The sequence below is a fragment of the Harpia harpyja genome, chromosome 3 (assembly GCF_026419915.1).
Source record: "Harpia harpyja isolate bHarHar1 chromosome 3, bHarHar1 primary haplotype, whole genome shotgun sequence".
Classification (NCBI taxonomy): Eukaryota; Metazoa; Chordata; class Aves; order Accipitriformes; family Accipitridae; genus Harpia; species Harpia harpyja.
Window position 1 is genome coordinate 9,168,734 of NC_068942.1, and position 21,638 is coordinate 9,190,371.

The 21,638-nt window shown below is 40.1% G+C and overlaps 1 protein-coding gene across 1 annotated transcript in view; it reads right to left on the reverse strand.

Annotated features, from left to right (window-relative positions):
• Positions 1-478: 478 nt before the first annotated feature.
• Positions 479-21,638, reverse strand: part of FRK (fyn related Src family tyrosine kinase) — a 54,786-nt gene continuing 33,626 nt past the window's right edge. Inside the window, exons 5-8 of the mRNA XM_052781320.1 lie at positions 11,507-11,665; positions 6,280-6,461; positions 3,850-4,015; positions 479-2,006 (exon numbers count right to left, since the gene is read on the reverse strand). Of these exons, the coding sequence (XP_052637280.1) occupies positions 1,792-2,006; positions 3,850-4,015; positions 6,280-6,461; positions 11,507-11,665 (722 nt within the window). The 3' untranslated portion in view covers positions 479-1,791. The remainder of the gene's footprint in view (positions 2,007-3,849; positions 4,016-6,279; positions 6,462-11,506; positions 11,666-21,638) is intronic.

Consider the following 21,638-nt stretch of genomic DNA (forward strand, 5'->3'; position numbering starts at 1 on the left):
AGCAGGAGACTTTGCCTGGGAGTCTCCCAGTTCCTTCCACGCCAATTCTTATTAGGATGGGTTTGGCAAAGCCATTTAACCTCTTCTTTCAGAGTGGATGATTACTTTCCAAAATTGCATGGATACTATGACAGCTAATTAATTATCACTGTATTGTGCTTTACAAACGTAATTAGTATAAAGAGGGTTAGTAGGGAGAAACACTGTACAGAAAATGAAGGTGAACAGAGACAGAATGCTAGAAAGACTCTAGAAGTAGTAAGATAGAAAGAGGAGAAAAACAATAAATAATGAAAGGAGTTTTGAATAGCAAGTACATAAGAGATGTGTATGAAAGAAAAAAATGGTGTGCTGCCTTCCAAAAGTAGAGGAGGGGAAAAGGAAATTAAAAATTAGAACCAAGGCACTGAGATGAATGGATTTGAAGTATAAAGAGAAGAAAAGAAAATGAAAAATACGTAATAAAAGCTGCTCAGCCTTTAAGGTAATGAATCTTTTCATTTATTTATACCCTTTTTTGATATGAGAGGAAAATGGTAGCACACTTATAGTGAGCTCACACTATGTTGACACAGTACAGCTCTTAATTCCTGGATTATGTTGTTAAATAATTAACTGATGAATCATAAGTAAATAATTAAAACTTGGTTCTCTAAGCCTCACAACTGAGAACATAAAACTGTCACTGATATCAGATTTTAGCAGAACTGATACTGTAGTTAATTAGAAAAACTGCAAAAAAATTCTAAAATCTGTAGCTGTAAAGACTGCTAGCAGAAGCACCTGGGTTCCATTTCCCCATGGAACAAAATAAAATGGATCATCTCTTATTTAAATCTCCCGTATTAAAGTTACATCTGGTGAAGATGGAAGCATGGATTGCTAGTTCCTCTGCAAAATACCTAGACCTGCCTTGGGCCTTGTCCCCTGTTGGAGAGGCTCCATGATTTGGGCAGCAGGATAGGAAAGGGTGTCACTCTAAAAGGCTAAGGCAGTCTTGAGCTCTTGTTAAGATATCTTTTCCGCCAATATCCCTAAAATGAAGAACTATTAAAACAAATCCTTACACTTCAATGCACAATAACTCATCGGTTCCGTGGCACTATTTAACAACATTAAGAAGAAACAGCTTCAAGAAACTAATAATAATTGTGTTTATTCTTGTAAAAGAGGAAGAGTAGACAAACTAAAAAAGATCACTCTTTGCATCCACAAAGCAAAACAATTCCTTTTCTCCCATGAACATCTGTGTTATTTTCTGATATAGCAAAAGCACATGTACTTCAAGTCTAAGCAAGGCAATTAATCTGGATTCTGCCATCATCACAGTCACGGGATTATTTTATTTTTTTTTTACAATGAGAGGACTCTGGAAGCACAGATCCTGCTGTGCAGAGCCATCACATTCCTTCATGAGAGCAACCCGGTAGGAACAAAAAATCTAAGGAACAGCAAATAATTATTCCGATAAAGAAATGACAAAACGCTACAATGGTTATTGAGCAACACTCATTTCATTTGTTCATTCTTGCAATCTCTCATTTAAAAATAAATAGAAGACATTTTATTTTTGAGAAGCCCCCGCCCCTCCAGCTTCCTGACGCTTAGTCTTGCCGAACGCTTGCCAGCAGCAAAAACGTTAAGTGCCTCCGAGTAGCGGTGCGGGGATGAAAACGTACCAGATTTCCTCCGCACCCCCTAATAACCTCCACGCCTGAGGTCAGGCTGATTTCGCAGCCCCTCCTTCGGCCACGTCGGCTAGCGTCTGTCCCTCGGCCCCCGCCCGGGGGTTCATTTCACCACGGCCTGGGCGCGGGCGTAGGAAGAGCAGTCGGTCTCGAAGTAGCTCTCCAGCTGCCCGCAGAGGGCCTCGAAGGTGGGCCGCCCGCCCGCCTCCGCGCTCCAGCACTGCAGCATCAGCTGGTAGAGCGGCGCCGGGCAGGTCGCCGGCTGAGGAAGCCTGTACCCCTTGTCCAGCATCTGGATCACCTGGTGTCCCGGCATACCTGCAAGCCGAAAGGAGCTCGTCAGACCACTCGCGGTCTTACTTAGTGACGCCGCCTGTCCCTGTCCCTTCCCGAGACGAGGCAACGGGATGCCCGCCCCGTGAGGTACAGGCGCACGCTGAGGGCAGGGCTAGCCTCCGCAGCCCCCTTCAACGGCGACAGCAGTCACTGGAGGGTCCCAAACCAGCAGTTAAAAACCACCTCCGGCAGTTCCCAGCCCCCTCACCCCCACTGCGCCACCCGAGAGGCACAGCAGATGGGTTCGTCTGGGTGTGAGGCTTTCCTCCGCCACCCGGGTTTGCCGAAATTTTTCTGACATCTGTTTCGCTTAAATTGTTCCTAAATCCCTCTAGTCTCAGTGACTCCAAAATCTCCCGAGAAAATACGTCCTGCTGCTGAATCTTCCTCACACTTCGAAAGTTTTCCCTGACGTCAGCCCTAAGTTTTCTCTGGTGCAGTTATGCGATGGCATCCTGCTGCTCTGTCACCGCGAGTCACGGAGAAGAACCCATTCCCCTACTTTTGCTATACCTTTATATATTAAGGCTATTGTCCTGTTCCCTTTCAATTTTGTACTCTTTAAATTAAATCTTGACTTGCATAATCTTTACTTCTTTTCCCTAGATCTCTGAATGGTGTTCCCTCTGTACATTACCCACTGCCACCATGGATCGACATAACCTCTTCTCCTAACTGATTACTGAGGACAAACTCCTGAAAGTAGTATCAAGGAAGCAAATAGCCATGGCAAAAGGACGTTTTCTACTGTAAAATTACAGGTAAACTATGCCTTTGCAAAGGGATAACGCTGAACAAATTTTCAGACAATACCGAGAATCACGGTGTTACATGTCATTTATACTTGAATAGTTTATTTATGTGCATGTGTGCATATGCACACACCTATCGTTTATAGAAGAAAGAGTTGAGGGGTTTTGGCTTTGGTTTTCTTCTTTTTTTTTTTTTTTCAGAATGGTTTCAGAGGAGGTGAGGGTGGGAATCAAAAAGCAAAATCAATTTTTCCTTTTACAGGAAATACCAGTTTGTGACCCTGTGAAATGTAGTTTATGGTGAACGCACCACCCCTCAGGCCTGTGCAGATGCAGCATAACTTTTTTTTGGTTTAGTCCTTCCCTTGTGTTCTCCTCACCAGCACAAAATGAGTCACAGTCAATCATCTCACTGATATCTTCTGTTATTGGAGCCACAGTTCCTTGACCATTTCTCAAGGTGCTAGGAATAATAGCTGCTCTCATACCATTAAATCTACTTTTGAGGTTAGTGTCATTTTATTCCTAATTCTTGTGATCCTTCTCTCTATGAAGACTTTCCACTGCAATAGTCAAATACGAGGGAAGGGGGTAAAAACACCCTGATTCATTTTGCAGACACCTTCTTCCTGAAGTGCCTGCACTTCACACATAATAATCTGTTCTGCCATGAGATATCCTCCAAAAAATAAATTAAAACAAAACAAAACAAAACCAAAACCAAGGGCAGGATGGGGGACAGAAAAACCTTCCCTTTTTGCACATTCCAAGAATTCGCATCTTTGAGCTGATGCTAGAGGGAAATAGCCAGTTGGCTTAGGTGCCTGTGCAATGCAGGTTGACTCCAGTGAGAGAAAGCTTGAATGGCTGCTAATCACAGCCTTTGGAAAGCTTCCAGGGAGCCTGGGGCAGCCAGAAGGTCTGACCCACTAAAGGGGCCTCAGCTGAACAGCCTTCTTTCTGTATTTACAGTTTTAACCCTTTAACATGCCCGCAGTACAGGCATTCAACATTTTTGTGTGTTGTTCTTAAAGCAAGAAATCATTAGACATTCTTTAGGTAAAAGCACTTACCAGCGTAAGGCATCTTCCCGTAGGTGATTATTTCAAACAGAAGTATTCCAAATGACCAGACATCTGACTTAACACTGAATTTGTTGTAGCGGATTGCTTCCGGGGCTGTCCATTTCACTGGGAGTTTTGTTTCAGGCCTAGCTTCATATACGTTTTCATTTTCTACCTGTCATGGGTAAAACGAAGCAAGCCTGATGTCATATCTGCTTCAGCAAAGCACTTAAGCACCTGACTAAGCTAAGCATGTGCTTAATCTTACCCTCTTTTAGCCAAGCACTTGCCTTTCACAGTATTAAAGCATGCACTTTCTGAAGTCTATTGTTGAATTGGGCTTCACAGTTGAGAAATGCTACCATTCATTGGAGGCTTTTCTAAAGCATTTTTCATTTCAAGTGAGCACACAGCGCTGGAGTGGCTCGTGATTAATTATGACCTGCTACTGTGAATTCTGGACCTGGCATGCAAGATTTCAGAAGTCTGTCAGGAGTGGCAGTGTAAGCAGACTGCTGACAGTAGAGACCAAATGGCTCTATGTCTGTTCTTCAGTAAACAGAGAAGGCAAAAGAGCAAGAGCTAATGAATTTCGGAAACTTTCTTCTGTGATTTATTGCAGTGTTGAAGGGCCATTGACTTTGATAACAATCGCTTAAGCAGGTTTAAGAGACCAAAGAACAAACTCCAAGTGATTCAAATTAACATATTAGCTTACAGCAGGTCCAATTAATTCATGTAAAGTGAAGATGAAAGACACATAGAAAAAGAAAAATTATTTACTTGCAATTTTGTAGAATCATGTCCTTAAAGTTTTATAGCATAGACATCTAAACTTTGTAAGCATTTATTCTCTCTTTAATTCCTAAGCATAATTTAGTGCACATCAGTCACATCCAAGCCTTGGTCAGGCTTTTCACATGCAAATCCAGGCAAATGTGTACAAGAATTTGTTTGTTTGATTGTTTTAATACAGAACGTACTTTTCCCAGCTGTACTGCCCTATAGTTTTGAAAAGACTGGTTGTTACTGTTTTGTATCTACATACTGATGCAGGTTCTATCTTGACCATAATACTCATTTCTAGAAACGATTTTGTTATGCTAATTAACACATATAGAAATAGAGATTTCATTTCTCACACCTACTCCTTTGGGATCTTTGCATGTGACCATGTTAGTGATTTGGCTTAGGAAAGAATATTCCTAAGAAAGTCTACCAAGATGACTCTATGACAGAGTATTTTAGTAAAGTTCAGTTTTAACAAGAAGTGTCAACAGCTGTAAATTATTACCCTCTCTAGTGAGGACTGAGGAGAAATATCCATTTGAAGAATTGTTCATTTAAAAATATATATTTTTCATGTTAAAAAATGTGCAATCTGAACTTATGCATAACTAGAAGAATCAAAATTAAGCAAAAAGCACTTTCAAAGTCCCTTGATGCCATTGTCAAGCCATTATTCTATACTTCAGTATGTAATAAATCCAACTGTTATGAACTTCAATTTCTGCTGCTTGAATGGAAAAAAAACAAACGAGAAGCAGAGGGCTTTTTTCTCTGTTTTTCCTTCTCAGTGCAAGAACATAAATCAATAAAAACAATAATAAGACCTCAGTAATTATGGATTACATATTGAAATCCATAAAATATGTCAAATCAAATCTTTCCAACTCTGATCAAATCATTTTCAGAGGTAGGAAATCTCATTTCTAAACCACAGCTCTTTCCTAGGGTGATCTTGGTCAGCGTTACTTGGCATTCCACGTCCTCAAGGGCTAGAGAAAAAAAACAGTGCAATGGCAAAGAACTTGAAACTGCATCAGATTTAAAGCTCTGAGAGCTCACTTTATGAACTCTGCTGTTAGTCGTGGAGAGGAATAAGGTCCTTTTATGATTACTACCTGCACTCGCAAGCATCATGGAGGCAGCGGGGAAGTGAACAAGGAGAGAATAGCTGTCAATACATTTTTATATGCCTTCCCTTACAGGCTCAGGAATATAATTTGGCCATCATTCCTGTGATCTCTCTCCATGGGGCAGACACTAGTGATGTGGATAAAGATTGTGCAGGAAAGGGTATTGCTTGCCAGGCTCCTTCCTTGCTGGCTGAGTGGGAAGCAATCACCAGGATGCCATCTTCAGACTGACATAAAGGCACAGGCCAGCTTCTAACCTTGCATGGGATAACACAAGGTAGAGGATACAAATGAACACGTTAGGCGTCCTCTTCTCCCCGGGCATGCCTTTTCCGCTTCTAACCTTGCATGGGATAACGCAGGTAGAGGATACAAGTGAACACATTAGGGTCCTTTTCTCCCTGGGCATGCGTTTTGCCTGAACCCAGCAATTCAGAGGCTACAGTTTGTCCTTTAGTTGACCTCTTCCACCTTGTTCCCCAGTGTTAAAGTAGAGCCAATTCACCTTCTCACAACCCACCTTAAAAACTCTTGCAAGTCCAAAGTCTGCTACTTTGTAAACACTGTGTTCACCAACAAGAACATTCCTGGCTGCCAGATCCCGATGGATATAATTCTGAGATTCAAGGTAAGCCATCCCGGAAGCCACCTGAGCAGCCATGTCTACTTGATGTGGCAGGAATATTTGGGAGCCTGCATCTTCTGTTTAAAAAGAAGATTACAAGGATAACATAATATTTACCGTATTCAGATATAAATAACATAACAGCTGACTGGTTCCAATAGCCAACGCAAATCAACAAAACCATGCAATACAGTAACATAACAGCCTGACCAAATGACAGAGGTTAGTGAATGACACTACTTAGTCATGCAGCTAGTTGCACGATAACTGCATAACAATGCCTGTCCCATCTTCTTTAAAAGAGTACATACTAAATGCAGCAGTTCATCTAGGCCTGGAAGGACCTTTGGACACAGTCCAAAGAAAATGGCGTTTATCTACCGATAGTAATGCAGATGTTTGCCTTTCTGACAAGTGCATAACCCGCTTCAAACTGTGAGTAAGAGTTAATGTCAGTACGCACTGGGTGTAGCCAAAGCTGATTAAAGATGGAAAAGCACAGAATTATGCTGGTTCCCTGTTCTCCAATGATTCTTACTAGGAAATATACCATCTGCTGTCAAGTGTAACTCTCATTTTCACTTTCCAGTCCACTTGACTGCTTCACGCTGTTATATCTGTTGCTGCTACTCAACAGTAGGACTCCTTGAGCTGCTTTCAAGCTGCCTGCTTCTCTTGTAGAACTTTCTGAAGCAATGTGCATGCCATTCCCACCACTGTAAGATCAGCATGTCCCAGAAATAGAGATGTGGCAAAGATCAGCTGTTCAAACCAAGTAGTAAAAGAACTTTGAGCAGAGCAACTTCCCTCCACAAATGAAGTAAAAAGCCTTAGGCCATGAAAAACTGCAGACAAAAATAGTAAGAAAGACAGGTACTCAAAAAAAAAAGTAATTGGAGTATAACACATTAGAATTCAAATTCAGGTCCTTTGTGGCATTTTGGGGACAGCTGACTTCCTCACAGCAAAGAATTCATACCCCAGGGTAACCTAGGTAAGCCAAATCAGTGTTGTATTCAAGCATCACTGCCACCCAAACCCAAACACTGCAGTGCCGAAGCATAAGTGTCTACCTCTGTAGCCTCTAATACTCAAAACAGTTCCAACTTTCTGTTTCAGAATCTTAACAATATCAAAAAGCTAAGTATTTGCTGCTACGTTTATTGGTAGTTCTTTCTCATTGAGGATGGTGACTTTTCCTTACTGCCTCTGTGTAAAAAAAATAAAACATTTGTAGCTGGCAGTTTTCTGTGGCTTATTTTGAATTGATTCCTAGTGAAAGTATGTCTTAGCATTGTTTTGCATAGCCTGCCCCAGTTCTGGCATTTTATCTGACCTAACCTTGCAATCACTCCTTATGAGGAGTGTGAAATTCCATTGTTTACTAATCTATTCTGCAATCTCCAGGCCTTGAATTTCCTGCTCATCTGGATGTTCTGAGATGAATAGGTAAAAGAAATGAATTTTAAATGATTGAATTTTCCCTGTATATCTATTGTCCTACTTCCTTTTTGAGGCTAAAGTCATTGTCATGATAATCCAGCTCTAAGATTATTTACTTCTATTGTTGACTCAGAAAGTCTTTTCCTCTCCCACACATGTGTTTAATAGCTGCCTTGACCTTTAAAAGAGAGAGGGATAAAAATCAGGCTATGTGAAAATCTATGGCTTAACCAACAAGAAAATCCATCATCGGGCCACAGAATAATATAACACTGAAGTTTTGCGGTTCTGATGACTGGCAAGCATCAACATTTATTATTCAGCTTGCTGGACAAAGACATAAATCTGGAAATGATGCTTAAGTTGTACTTAATCAGAAATTAACTAAATATTTACAAGTACCTTGCATGAGTACCTGGGTTTTGGAAACTAGCTTATGTGACTCAGTTTAAAATCCCTCTCTCCATGTTCCCTTTCATGCTGCTCCTTCATTTGCACAGGCTGCGAACTACCTCCTGGTGAAAGCAGACTAGGATGCAGACAGACTTGAGCACAGGTTTGTCATTGCTCTGCTGACACTCCAGGCTGGCCTGACACAAGCTTGCTCCAAGAGGCAGAACACAAGGATGTCACGGAAAAAAGGATGACTCATAAGCCTCGTGTTTAATGACCTGCTTCAGGGCAGAAAAGGAGTTAGAGCTGCTAAACCCTCCCTGTCTTATTCCCTGCAGGACACACAGGTGCACCTTGTTAAAGGACAAGGACCAGATCCATGTCTAATGGTGGAGTTGTAGCTGAAAGACTATTTCTTCCACTGGAGCCTGTTTGGGATCCCAGACCAGGCTGACCTACTGCCTTTAGCAGGTGGGCTGAGGGAAGGGAAGAAGCCACCGTGGCCCTGGCTGCTGCAGTATTTCTTGGAGGGTCTTTCTCTGTGAGCTGGTTCTGCACTGCTCCTGTTCTGGAGCTAAAGAAGGGAAAGCTGTAAGGAGGAGCCTCAGCTGATCAGGAGCTGCAAACTGCGCACATAGAGGATGAAAGCATGGGTCTCTTTGGGATCTGAAGTGCAAATCACGTACAGTCATCTCATAAAGATTTCTGACTATACCTCCAAAATCCCTGGTTGGGCCAGCCAAAGCACACAAGTTCAAGCACAGCACTGCATTAGTACAACTATGGAGGTTTCCAGACCAGAGCCAGATCCCACCTGGCTGGTTCAGAGCAGGTTGGAAGAGTTTACAGCTGTATTCATATGGGTATACACGTGCTCTAGTTTGTTTTAAAGTGTTTTATAGCAGGAAAAACTACAACAAAAACCCAAGGTTAATATAACTTCCACACTCAAAACCAGGCACTACCGGTGAATTTATAAAACCTTCCCATAGTTTATTCTTTATCCTATAAAGAAAATGTAATGCCTCCATGTCCTTTTTTACTAATATTTTTTGACAAAACTATTGCCCTTATATGAAAAATTTATTAGAGAAAAATATTAAAGAAGGCTTAGGATCTGCACCCTGTTCTAAGGAATCAATCACAATATCTCATATAGGAAAGACAGGAAAACATTCTCATTGACAGATGCCCGACAATAAAAAAATAAGTAAATAAGCAGCACTTTCTCCAGTTGAGAGCATTGCCTCCATAATAATTCACCGAGCCTCAAGACTGCGTCCCTGCCAGAACAAGCCCCAGGTCTATCAGAATTGATAAAAACACTCATACATTTATGACACTTGCATTCACATCCAATAACAAAGAAAAGTTTTCAGTTGCATTTTTCTCGTACTGGTGGCAGCTCAATAACTCTGCATAGCAGTGTTCATCAAGAGGTATCTCGAAGTACGTTCACGGGGTGCACAGGGAATTCACATGCCCATCGTTATTAAGTAGCTGTCGTTATGGTGGAATGCGACAGTCACTATGCATGAAATATTAGGGATTTTTAAAGCTGGAAAGACATACCATGCATTTCTAGGAGGGGAAACTTAACCAAAGAATGATCTCTGGACTTTCCCTTCTATTTTAATTTGCCATATTTACCCATAGTGCACACAGAGACAGCAGCCTTCTGGAAATGTTTTCCTGGTTCCTGCAGTGGCTGAGTCTCAAGAAAGCTTATCAGGAGCTGTGCACTGACCGCCAGCCGATATAGATCACTTCCAGTCACAGAGCTCTACGCAAGCTTCAAATCTTTTTATTTATTACTCTCACTGACGGTGACGACTTTTCTCTGACCAATACTATCAAAGGACCTGGATCTCTGTCTCCACCTCTTAGTTCTGTTTATCCCCGTGTGCACAGGCTATCAGACAAGGAGAGGTACTGCTAGGCTGGGTTTCAATTGGCCATTTTTATGGTTATCTTCATGGCTGCCTGGAAAGCAACTGGCTTTTCACAGTCTCTCTGATGCAGGACTACAGGAATGAGTGCTCAGGCAAAGATCAGGCTGCATACATGCGCTGCCCAGAGTAAGGGCAGCTGCTGTGCATATGCTGGCAACTGATCCACACACAGGCTGCAGCGCTGATGTGTCCTGGACAGGTTGTTCTCCATGCACAAACAGGCCAATTTTCACCTCTGCAATAGCTGTGACTCATGCTGGCTTTCTCAGAGCTGTTTCTAAGGTGCAATACGTGTTTTAATGCACAGCAATCATTTCCTGATGTGCCAAGCTCTTTCAATCAGATAAGCAGCGATCTGCACACAAAGGCACCAAAGATGAGAATTTAAAGAAAATTTGTGCCTTGCTACCTCTGGCTGCTAAATGCCTCCAAAACTGTGGATGATCTGGCCCAAGCTCGTCGCAGCCCCTCTCTGTGAAGTTCCTGGTGGGACAGTCCCTCTACCAGAGATTTCTTTAGATGTAATTGGCCCTGGACTAAGCCTCGCTTTAAAAATGGTTCCACAGAGAAGATGGGGGAAGGCATGTGTCATGGTAAATACTGTCTGTGGCATTTCACAGGGCTTTGCCTTATGTGCAGGAGACAGAGAAGAAATTTAGCACGACAATCGCAGCGAACATTTTGTCTTCAGGAGATCATTACAGCTTTAGAGACATTTAGCATCTCATAGACATCTGCTAAACTGAAAATGAGTAACAACACTAGAATCAAGCATTTCTCAATAGCAGGGGTGAACCTAAAGTGCAATAATTATGCTAGTCTGTTCCAGGCTGTACAACTCTATTTTTAATTATTATTTGCCTTCAAAAGAGCACTTTGAAGTGCTGCTGAGATAAAAGCCCTAATGCGATAGGCAAGGGACAAATTCACAGTGAAAGGCTATCCCTGCTTAGTAATAGATTTCAAAGCTGTTAAGTACATTTTGTGGAAGTGCCTCTATTTCATGTCAAATATGATGACCTATCCTTCTGGATGCTTACATTTTTATTCTGTTGGTGTATGTTCCCATGTACTCATAGAACTGGGTGGAAAAATGTGTGTCATTATAAGGCAAGAATCAAACTGTGAATGTGATTCTCTCCTACTTCTCAAATACTTTGGCACTTCAGAAATTCATAAACCTCTTTCTTTCCTCTTTTCTCAACCCCACACACGACAAATAATGTAGCTTTTATATTAAACCAGAGTGTTGTACTTCTATCTTTTCTGTTAGTGTGTTTACTAAACTGACAGCTGTGGCACCCTTTGAAATGAGTTTATAGTCATTTGCTTACTTTGAAGGTATTCTAGAAGACTTCCATATCTCATCAGCTCAGTAATAATATAAATTGGGTCCTCCAAAGTACAGACAGCATAAAGCTGTATAAGCTTTGGATGTCTCAAGTTCTTCATTATTTGTGCTTCCCTCAGAAAGTCCTTTGGATCCATTGAACCTGAAACAACAGCATATAACAAAACATAAGCTGAGGTTATTAAAGGCCTTCCTACCAGCCTGGCAGTCTTAAGGGAATAACAGAGATTGTTTTCTGTCTTTCAAAGAACATTAGCATCTCAAATCTTCACAGTTCCCACAGAAAACAGACAGTGCAGCTGAAATAAACAGTTAATGAGTGAAACATGCCAGTTGTGCAAGGACAGAGAACATATGTGTTCCAGCCACCAGAAATATAAAGGCTAAAATTAACTGTCCCCCAGGCCTCCCTCAAACAGAAAAAAGTGAGGCTAGAATGTTAACTGATATAATTTAAGCAAACAATTATATTACAACTGGTTAACGAAATTACCAGAAACTGAGGTAAGAGTGCCTAGGTAATGAACATAAAATTTCTGACAGAAAAAGAGTGCTGCAATAATAATTTGTTAAACTATTTTTTCACCTTCAGCAATCAAAGTCTGAAAGCATTGAAATCACTTTAGCTTACAAGGAGTAGATGTATGCACTTTATATACATAAATACAAATAACTATTTATAATGTTCACATAACAGCAACCTTATTAGAAATACCAATGTATGCACAGATGTAACAGTAATTTTACACCCCCTTAAATGCAGAAGTATCTTAAAAGCTAATGATCCCAACTTTTTAAGTGTTATATAACATCATAGTATCTCTAGTTCTATTCATATACACAGCGAGCCAATGCATAAACTATGTCAAAGAAACAATTCAGAAATGGCACAGGGAGCTAAAGTCAGTGGCAAATTTAGGATTAAAGCTCATACGTCCTGAACTGGGGATTGATTAGAAAAAACATGCACAAATAAAGAAGCAAAGCTTTCTCTATGAATGATCCAGTAGTGATCAAATATTCTCAGTTGTTTGAGGAAGATGGTAAATAACACCTACTTCACAATACTTGTACAAAAAAATATGACATTATCCAACTACTCAAATGTTTCTTTCCTCCCAAATCAAAATAGTTTCATTAAGAAAAGATTACAGTGAAGGTTGAGGGAAAAAAAAAATCTACCCAAGTCTAGTCTGCTTTATGCCGTGTTTAAAAACAAACTCTTTTCTTAGTGTAAGCAGACTGAGTCATTTGAGAAGCCAAGGAGTCTTTATTTTATGGGGTTTTAATATTAGGTAACCAACAAGGTTTATTTGGGAGTTTGGCTCTGTTCCGAACATGGATGTTTAAATGAAATGAAATGCTGGGAGGATGCTAAATGGCTCAGCAATAAAACTCCACCAGAAAATCTGTTCTACAGAACGAACTGGCAAATCAGCCTGGGCCACCTTCACCCAACACCTACCTTGAATGCCACCTCCTGAAAAGTGCTCCGACCTATTTCCCAAAACATAACAATGATGTGTGATTTCATATTCTTGGATCAATGCAAGAGGAATGACTCAGAAACGCTTCTGACATAGACTTTATGAAAAAAGAGCCATTTGACATTGCAACTTGTGAGAGCAAAGATTATTGCAGGAGACAGGTGCTCCTCTTCCCTGTGTCCTCATACTTTCCTTGGCAATCCCACGGGGTCCAATTTGACAATAGTTTATAGGATGTCATTAGGAGGGATGGTGAAAGTTAATGGATTTCCATGCCATCAATAAATGGATAGCAGCCAATAATACATCTCCTCAACAGGTACAGGCTATACCCATTTCCTTTTGTCACTGTCAGAGGAAAGTGGGGGCCTGCATGAAAAGTAAATGACTCATACTTGGTCTGGATAAAGCAGAGATTGTGACAGTCAGGTGGAAAAAAACGCAAATATCTGTAATGCTAACGGCATGTCCTTTTCCTGTTTAGAGCTTTATTTGAACTTTCCACCAATCCTAGATTTAAAAAAAAAAAGCCTAGGGTTGTCGTTATAGGGTTTGGACTCACTTTGATACTGATTTAATATTGTGGTCCATTTGCTTACTCTTTCTAAGATATACGCATTTGTCATGGAAATCATCCTAAAGTCTGCAGAGAAGCTGCAAGGTGTGAAGTATTCTGCCTCCAAAGGTAAATGCATAAGCACGACTAGTGATTTAGCATCAGTGCCAAAATTTGACAAGTTGATCCTAAAAAGGATAAAGTATTTGCTAACTTGGGGTCTACCAAATCACCTGCCCTCTATGGATCATTATACAGGATTTCTTCACACCATAGAAAATGACACTCTGATTTGTTCCCATCATCAAAGTTTGCCTACAAGGAATCTCTCAGTTTAATCAAGCTATAAACTTCTTCCAACAAACTGAAATCAAGCAACATGTTTTTCACATATGACAACTTCCAATAAATTGATCAGGAGGAAGTAATCTATTAGCTGAATAGCAGCAAATCCTTCTTTATGCTGTAAAAGTAATTAATAACGATAACAAACCGGTCACGAAAATCAATAAGTATTTCCTGCATATTTTAAACAGCATCTGTAACCTTTGTTTTTACTTAGTTTATATCTTTAAATAGCACAAGTAGCAGATAGTGCACAAAACCCCCAAGAGCCCTGTAGCTCTTATACTGTAGTTAATAAGTAGATTGGATGCTAACTGAAAAAATTAAGAAGTGCCTTTATTAGTGTCTTGTCTAAGATTAGGTTTTAGCAACTAGATAAGCAAAGCCAAAACTGCCTCTAAAAGCAAGCAAACATGCTTGTTACAAATTCGTTAGATAAAGCCTGTCACAATAGCGGCAAAGAAGTTACAATACATTTCTTTGAGGAAGTTTATATAAATGAAATATATAAAATACATGCCACATTGAGTTTCAAATAACTGGGAGTTTTAGTTTGTAGTTGAATTACATGTGTTTTTAATGAAGTATATGTTTTCAGCTGTAAGTTGTAAACAGCATGAAGAGCAGATTAATAAGTAGAAACCACTTGATCAAAAACCAACTAGTTAACAGAAGCCTTTACTGAAACAACAAGCATCCCTTGTGTAAGACACCAGTTTTAGAGTAGACTGATCAGTACCTGAAGAAAACACGGTTTTGATAATTTGGGTTTTGAATGAAAAATGTTTTTATAAATGACAAAGTCCTTCTTAAGAACAAAATGTTGGAATATGTTTCTTTGATGTGTTCTATGATGTGCTGCTTTGCCAGAAATCACCTCTAATTTAAGCCTACTTAAAGCAGGTATATCAGTTCTGATTACTTTCTGTAAATATTTTGTTCTAGAATTGAGGAAGCTTCACATTATAAGATAAACACTGATAATTTGGAAATGAGTTAGAGAAGTCAGTTATTTTCCAGTTTCCACTGGCATAGATGTAAGTGGTCCTTAAATATTTGATAAGCCCCTCCAGAGACTCTGTGTTTGCAACTTTCAATAAACCTTCCCAAATGACTTCAAAGTAACCTTGTACTACATAGCAACCTTGTCTTCTGAATAAATTTATACAAAATGAACTTACATACAGAGTACTTAGAGCACATGCTGTGATCTTCTGAATAAGTTTATGCACAATAAAGAAATAATATTAAAAAGACAAAGTTTTTGGTAACACAAGAGACTGAGTGTAAACCATTCACATTGACAGGACAATGAGATAGGTGTCTGACAATTCCTCAAGCAGCTTTGTCACTATACAGAAGTGAACTTACAAGTTAGTGTAAGGTTATGTACTGATCTAAATGGAATAAAAGAATTTCTTTGTTCAGGGAAATTGGGAGACTTTCCTGAGTGCAAAGCTTTTTACACTGCATATGCACTGAAGAGATGACATGTTGAAGAACTGAAAATATTATTAAAACCTCCACTGACAGTACCAACCCAGAGACCATTTTGAGAAAGCCTCCTGAAAAAAAAAAATCATGCTTGGGCAGCTTCCATGCAAAGAGAGAAGCTTGGGAGATGCTTTACAACATGATAATGACAAATGCATCTGTCAACTTGAACAGGCATAAGGAACTTTCTCAGATACGATTAAGTGGTGATGATAGATGCCTGCTTTACACCCTGACAGTTGGAGAAGCAAGCTAGCCCAGACAATAGGTTCTAGAGAATCCATCACACTCAGCATAGGACAAAGTGCAAATCCCTGCTGCAATGATTTCCACTTAAATAGAAAAAACAATGTCTCAATGAAGAAATAAAACCAGAAATGTGAAATGACATGTTCAGGGACCTACAGCAAGACAGTGCTGTGCAAAGCCAAGAACAAAAATAGCAATTGCTGGTTTCTAGACCATTTTCCTATCTGCTGATCCCTACCTCTTTGATGATTGTGAGTCAATAACTCAAAACTCAGAGATGTTCCTTAAGGCAAAGATGTTCTTGTGTTTTGTTTTTTCATTCACACATCCATCACTATTTTTTTGGCTGGTAAAATGTCACAGATGTCTCCAGAGCAGAGTGAAACACCAGTGAACAAATAAGAGAATTATCTGAATGAAGGCATCACATTACTACTGCTTTTTTTGTTTATAGTCACAGTGATCAACAGATTGTAATAAGGATAAGGAGAGGTAATGGGCAAAACATGGACTGAACAATGATAGAGAGTGAAAAGCGGAATTATCATGGGGAATTTCAGTTGTAATTCTGGTGAAGGGACGAGGGGTGGATTGTGTGTAAATTGTCTGCTTTTGTTAGGTGTTGTAATGATGCTATTTCGATTTTGGAGTGGGGAATCCTTTTGTTGATGCGAGTGAATCTTGTGTGATGAAAGTGGATTTTAATGATAATTCTTAAATGTGATTTGCAGAGTGGTGGAATATAGTGGGTAAGGTTTTGGTAGCGGGGGGGGCTGCAGGGGTGGCTTCTGTGAGAAGCCGCTAGAAGCTTCCCCCATGTCCGACAGAGCCAATGCCAGCCGGCTCCAAGACGGACCCGCCGCTGGCCAAGGCCGCGCCCATCAGCGATGGTGGTAGTGCCTCTGGGAGAACAGATTTAAGAAGGGGGAAAAAGTTGCTGCACAACAGAAACTGCAGCCAGAAAGAGGAGTGAGAATATGTAAGAGAAACAACTCTGCAGACCTCAAGGTCAGTGAAGAAGGAGGTGGAGGAGGTGCTCCAGTTGCCGGAGCAGAGATTCCCCTGCAGCCCGTGGGGAAGACCATGGTGAGGCAGGCTGTTCCCCTGCAGCCCAGGGAGGTCCGCGGTGGAGCAGATCTCCACCTGCAGCCTGGGGAGGACCCCACGCCGGAGCAGGTGGGTGCCTGAAGGAGGCTGTGACCCCGTGGGAAGCCCACACTGGAGCAAGCTCCTGGCAGGACCTGCAGATTTGTGGAGAGAGAAGCCCACGCTGGAGCAGGTTTGCTGGCAGGACTAGTGACCCCGCAGGGGACCCACGCTGGAGCAGTCTGTGCCTGAAGGACTGCAGCCTGTGGAAGGGATCCACGTTGGAGCAGTCTGTGAAGAACTGCAGTCCATGGGAACGACTCATGTTGGAGAAGTTCATGAAGGACTGTCTCCTGTGGGAGGGACCCCACGCTGGAGCAGGGGAAGAGTGTGAGGTGTCCTGCCCCTGAAGAGGATGAAGCAGCAGAGACAACGTGTGATGAACTGACACCAACCTCCATTCCCCGTCCCCCTGCGCCACTGAAGGGGGAGGAGGTAGAGAAAATCTGGAGTAAAGTTGAGCCTGGGAAGAAGGGAGGGGTGGGGGGAAGGTATTTCAAGATTTGGTTTTATTTCTCATTATCCTACTCTGATTTGATTGGTAAGAAATTAATTAAATCCCCAACTCGAGTCTGTTTTGCCTGTGATGGTAATTGGTGAATGATCTCTCCCTGTCCTTATCTCGACCCAGGAACCTTTCATTATATTTTCTCTCCCCTGTCCAGCTGAGGGGGGGACTAATAGAGTGGCTTTGGTGGGCACCCGGCATCCAGCCAGGGTCAACCCACCACACCAAAAGACTCTAGTTTAATTATGAGTCTTGTGACTTTCCTGCAAGTTAATAGAAATCTTGTATAAATATAAGGATCACAGACTAATCATTCTGACATTTTGAAGGCCTTCATAATCCACAACTGGCTCTGAAAAAAGTCTCCAAAGAGTCTGGGAAAAAAAAAAATGGTTCTGGATCAACAGATTTCATCTTATGATGTCTTTGATAGTGAAGTATTGAACATTCTGTTTAGCGATGGACAACAAACTGCTAGCAGAAACAGGAATTCATTGAAAAAGGATGGTTCATTAAATGTGAAAACATCTCTGGTTGAGTTCTTTTTCCTGCAAAATCTCCCTTACAGTCCATAAGGGCTGTGTCTGGAGCCCTGTTGTCCATAGAGAGTGGACTGCAAACCCCAGACTCTGAAGCTGGTTAAACTAGATACTCCATAATCATAAAAGCAGAGGGTGACACCCCACCAGCTTCATCAGAAGATGGACATTTCCTATGGTCTCCTTAAGAACCCCAATCCTTCTGAATTTCTTGGTCAGAGGGCTCCCAGGCGGACCAATTCAAGATCTCATAGGCTGCACCAGCTTGACATTTTCCTCAGTTTTGTTACTGTTGTAAATTCTGTGGAATTACAGAACACTGCTGGTAGCTGAATTCACCTCCTCCAACTGTAGGCAATTATTCAGGCACTTAGATCTGAGTTAGTTGTCCAGACTTTACAATCAATGGAAAGAAACATGCTTTAGTAGCATGTTATTCTCTCATTGTAATGTACATTTCTAGTCTGTAGTATGATTTATCTGACATGTAAGTGCTTATTTCTTCCCACTAATTATTAAAAAAGTCTGGTATATTGAAGATGTTAGATGCTTAAAAATAGGAAAAATGTAGCTAGTATGCTACGCATCAATGTTTCTAAAAGAAACACTTGTGAAATTTCCAGTTTGTGTGCAATATCTGAAAATTTGGCTCTTGCTTGAAATCAGAGTGGAAACAGATTTCCAAATACCCTAATTACTCACAAGTCAGGAATCACACATTTGCATCAAGTGAGAACTGGCTCTGGGAAAAATCCATCACTGCCATCTCACCAGAACTCTGGGAGTTTAATTTTTCCTACAGGTTAGAAGGTCATGTACCTAGACACGATCATTTTAAGCCTTTTAGCAGCAATAGCTAGAAATTAGTGTAAGTCTAGAAAAACTATTTGAGAAATGAGGAGAGTACCATGTAACAAGAAACTATATTCAGCCTTTCTAAAGACAATTGAAAATTGGTTTAACTTGCTCTGTATGTACCTCCAGAATGGAAAGAAAAAATAATGCATATGAGGAGACTTTTATTTTATTACAAGAAGACATAACAAGAGTTAAAGAGAAGACATCAGATAAATCCAGATAAGAAATCAGGCCCACATTCTTACAGGCATAGTGATACTCCATTGATACAAACTGTCAAAGATAGCAGAGGCAACTTCTCTCTGTGACTCCATCTCAGGACTAGAAGACTTCTAGTTATTATCTAGTCAATAACAAGCTGTATTTTGATTAAATGTAAATACTCTGTCTCAGCAGAGGGTTGAAATGTAATGGCATATAACAGCAAAGTATTCAGACTATAGATGATCTAGGACAGATGTACACTGCAAAATAACACTCAACAGAAAAACTCAAACTGGCAGAAAACCCTTCTGGCCTTCAGGCCTATAGATCTACGACATACTGATTGTATTTTGATCTTCTATATTGTTTGCTGTGTGATCACCTTACTTGATTATCCTGCCCCTGCTTGGAAATGAGAGCATGGTTCCATGTCACAATTTCTCTGGTGGTAAAGCCATTTTAACAGAACCCTCTCCATCTCAATCTCCTATATTTGCCAGATCACTTCCAGTTTATCATACTCTGCTGTTCTGATGACTTTCTTCTCCCATGGGTCTACACTGTAAAGCAGCTTAGCTGGTTTAAAATACGCTCCCTCCTCCCCCAGTGTAAAGAAAACTGATTTAGATCTTTGAGCCAAGCAATAGGAGAAGATCGTTTTAGAGTGTTATACTTGAAGTCTGAAATACCGCCTATGTGAATATTGGAAGCTTCAATCATCAACATATAATATGCTGTTTTTCTTGATTACTCATGGACTACTATGTTTTCCATTCATTTATCATCTTTATATTATGATGAATTAAACTAGCAGACCTAGCCTTTGCTGTAATTTTATTAATACCAAGCTAAGCATTTATTACTCAGATTAGGGTGAGGGTATTGGGGTTTTTCTTTAATTATTGAAATGTTATTCCTCATGAATAATGATGAGAGCAAACTATGGAAAACCAGTGTGCTAACTGATTACAGTATGGCACTCCAAATGGTGAAAAACATTGTGTAGAAGAGGATAATTCCCTAGAGAAGTATACTACGAGGTTAAATGCTTCCATTTGAGACTGAACTGTTTTTGTAGAATGAGATAGTTCACAAAGTACACTGATAAGAGATTAAGTTTTACCTATATAATCTATCAAGATAGCTTTGAGAATCAAAGTCTTCCTTCTGAGCATCACTAAGTGCAATGCACAACTTCCTTATCACAGTATTAGACCAGAAACTCTCTGCTATCCAAGCATCGCATCCCGGTGGGGCTTGTGCCTGCCCTAACTCAATATAACCCACTGTGAAATCAATGAGACTACTACTGTTGACCTTAACAGGAGTCAGACAAGAGTGAAAAAAACAGAGATGGAAAAAGTATTGATTAATCAAGCCTCTTTTCCCAGCCAAACTATGATACTACAAAAAGTATCACAGTTGAAGGGGTTTCTTCCACTATACTGTGATAGTCTGTAAATAACAGCAAGTTTGCAGTGAATATTATGTTTATTCCAGTGTAAAATTTAATTTTTAGCTAACAAACCTATTGAAGAAGTTTATGCGATCATTTTTTATTGTTTTATAGTCTTCTGTAAGTGTGTTCCTAGGATAGCCTATTATTACAAAACTCCCAAAAAACTTCTTTTCCTGTTCACAGTGCTCTAGAAGTATTGTGTTCTCTGTGTGCTTTATCAGCAAGACATTGAAAGGATACTGAATTGAACAACAGTCAAAGAATGGATCTCCACAGATCAGTCTTAAAGACATCAAAATCTGTTTCAGATATAAAATTAACTCACTCCTCCTTTTCTTCAGGTGGAGTATTAGTAGCAGTCATTCAGCTGATCAGCATCAAAAAGAAAAAAAAGAAAAGAAAAAAAAAGAAGGCAAATTGCAGCTCGAACTTGCCACTAGTATTTCACATATTTCTGGGTAGTCTTGTCATTCTAATTCAATCCATTATTAAAATAATAGAATTTTGTTTCACAGAGAACTGATAATATGTATTGTCCCCATTATATGGAAGGAAAAGCTGAATTAGAGTTTTGAAATGAGTTATTAAGAGAAGGAGTTGAAATATGATTAAGATAGCTTCCCATTTTTGCATATGCAATACCAGATAAATGTCAGCTCCACTTTTCCGCTAAAGAAAATAAGTAGAAATGTATGCATTGCAATTTGTTCAAAATCTAATTATTTTGTTTGATGAGAAACAAGTCTTTTCCTAGAGTGCTAATTGCCACATATTTTCTTGAAGGGGAAAGAAAAAGACAATTTCTAAAAGAAAATATCACAAAAATTTAGGATAGCTTAGTCTTGTTCATCATTCCAGCTTCATTTATTTCCTTCTTTAAATATCATTTAAGAGATGTAACACTTTAGTAAGGACCCTTCAGTCTTCTGCAATAAAACAGACTTGTCCAGATGTCGCATTAAATCATTAAAGGAAAGTAAACTCAGATGGACAAATTAGGTTCTTGTCTTATGGAGAAGAAAGGCAAGCATCATATTGGACTGTTTAAACAGAGGTCTAACATGTCAGGAATGTGAAGCAAATCCCTCTCTTTACACATCTAGACTTGTTCTTCCTTTTAGCATCTTATGTGGAAAAAATATGTTTACCACCTCGAAACAGCCTAGTAAAGATCTTCTGAAAACAATGGGATATCTAAAACATCTGAGCTGCATGAAGAATCTGGTTGAGCTGTTTAACCTAAAGCAGAGAAGACCAAAGAGGAACTTGA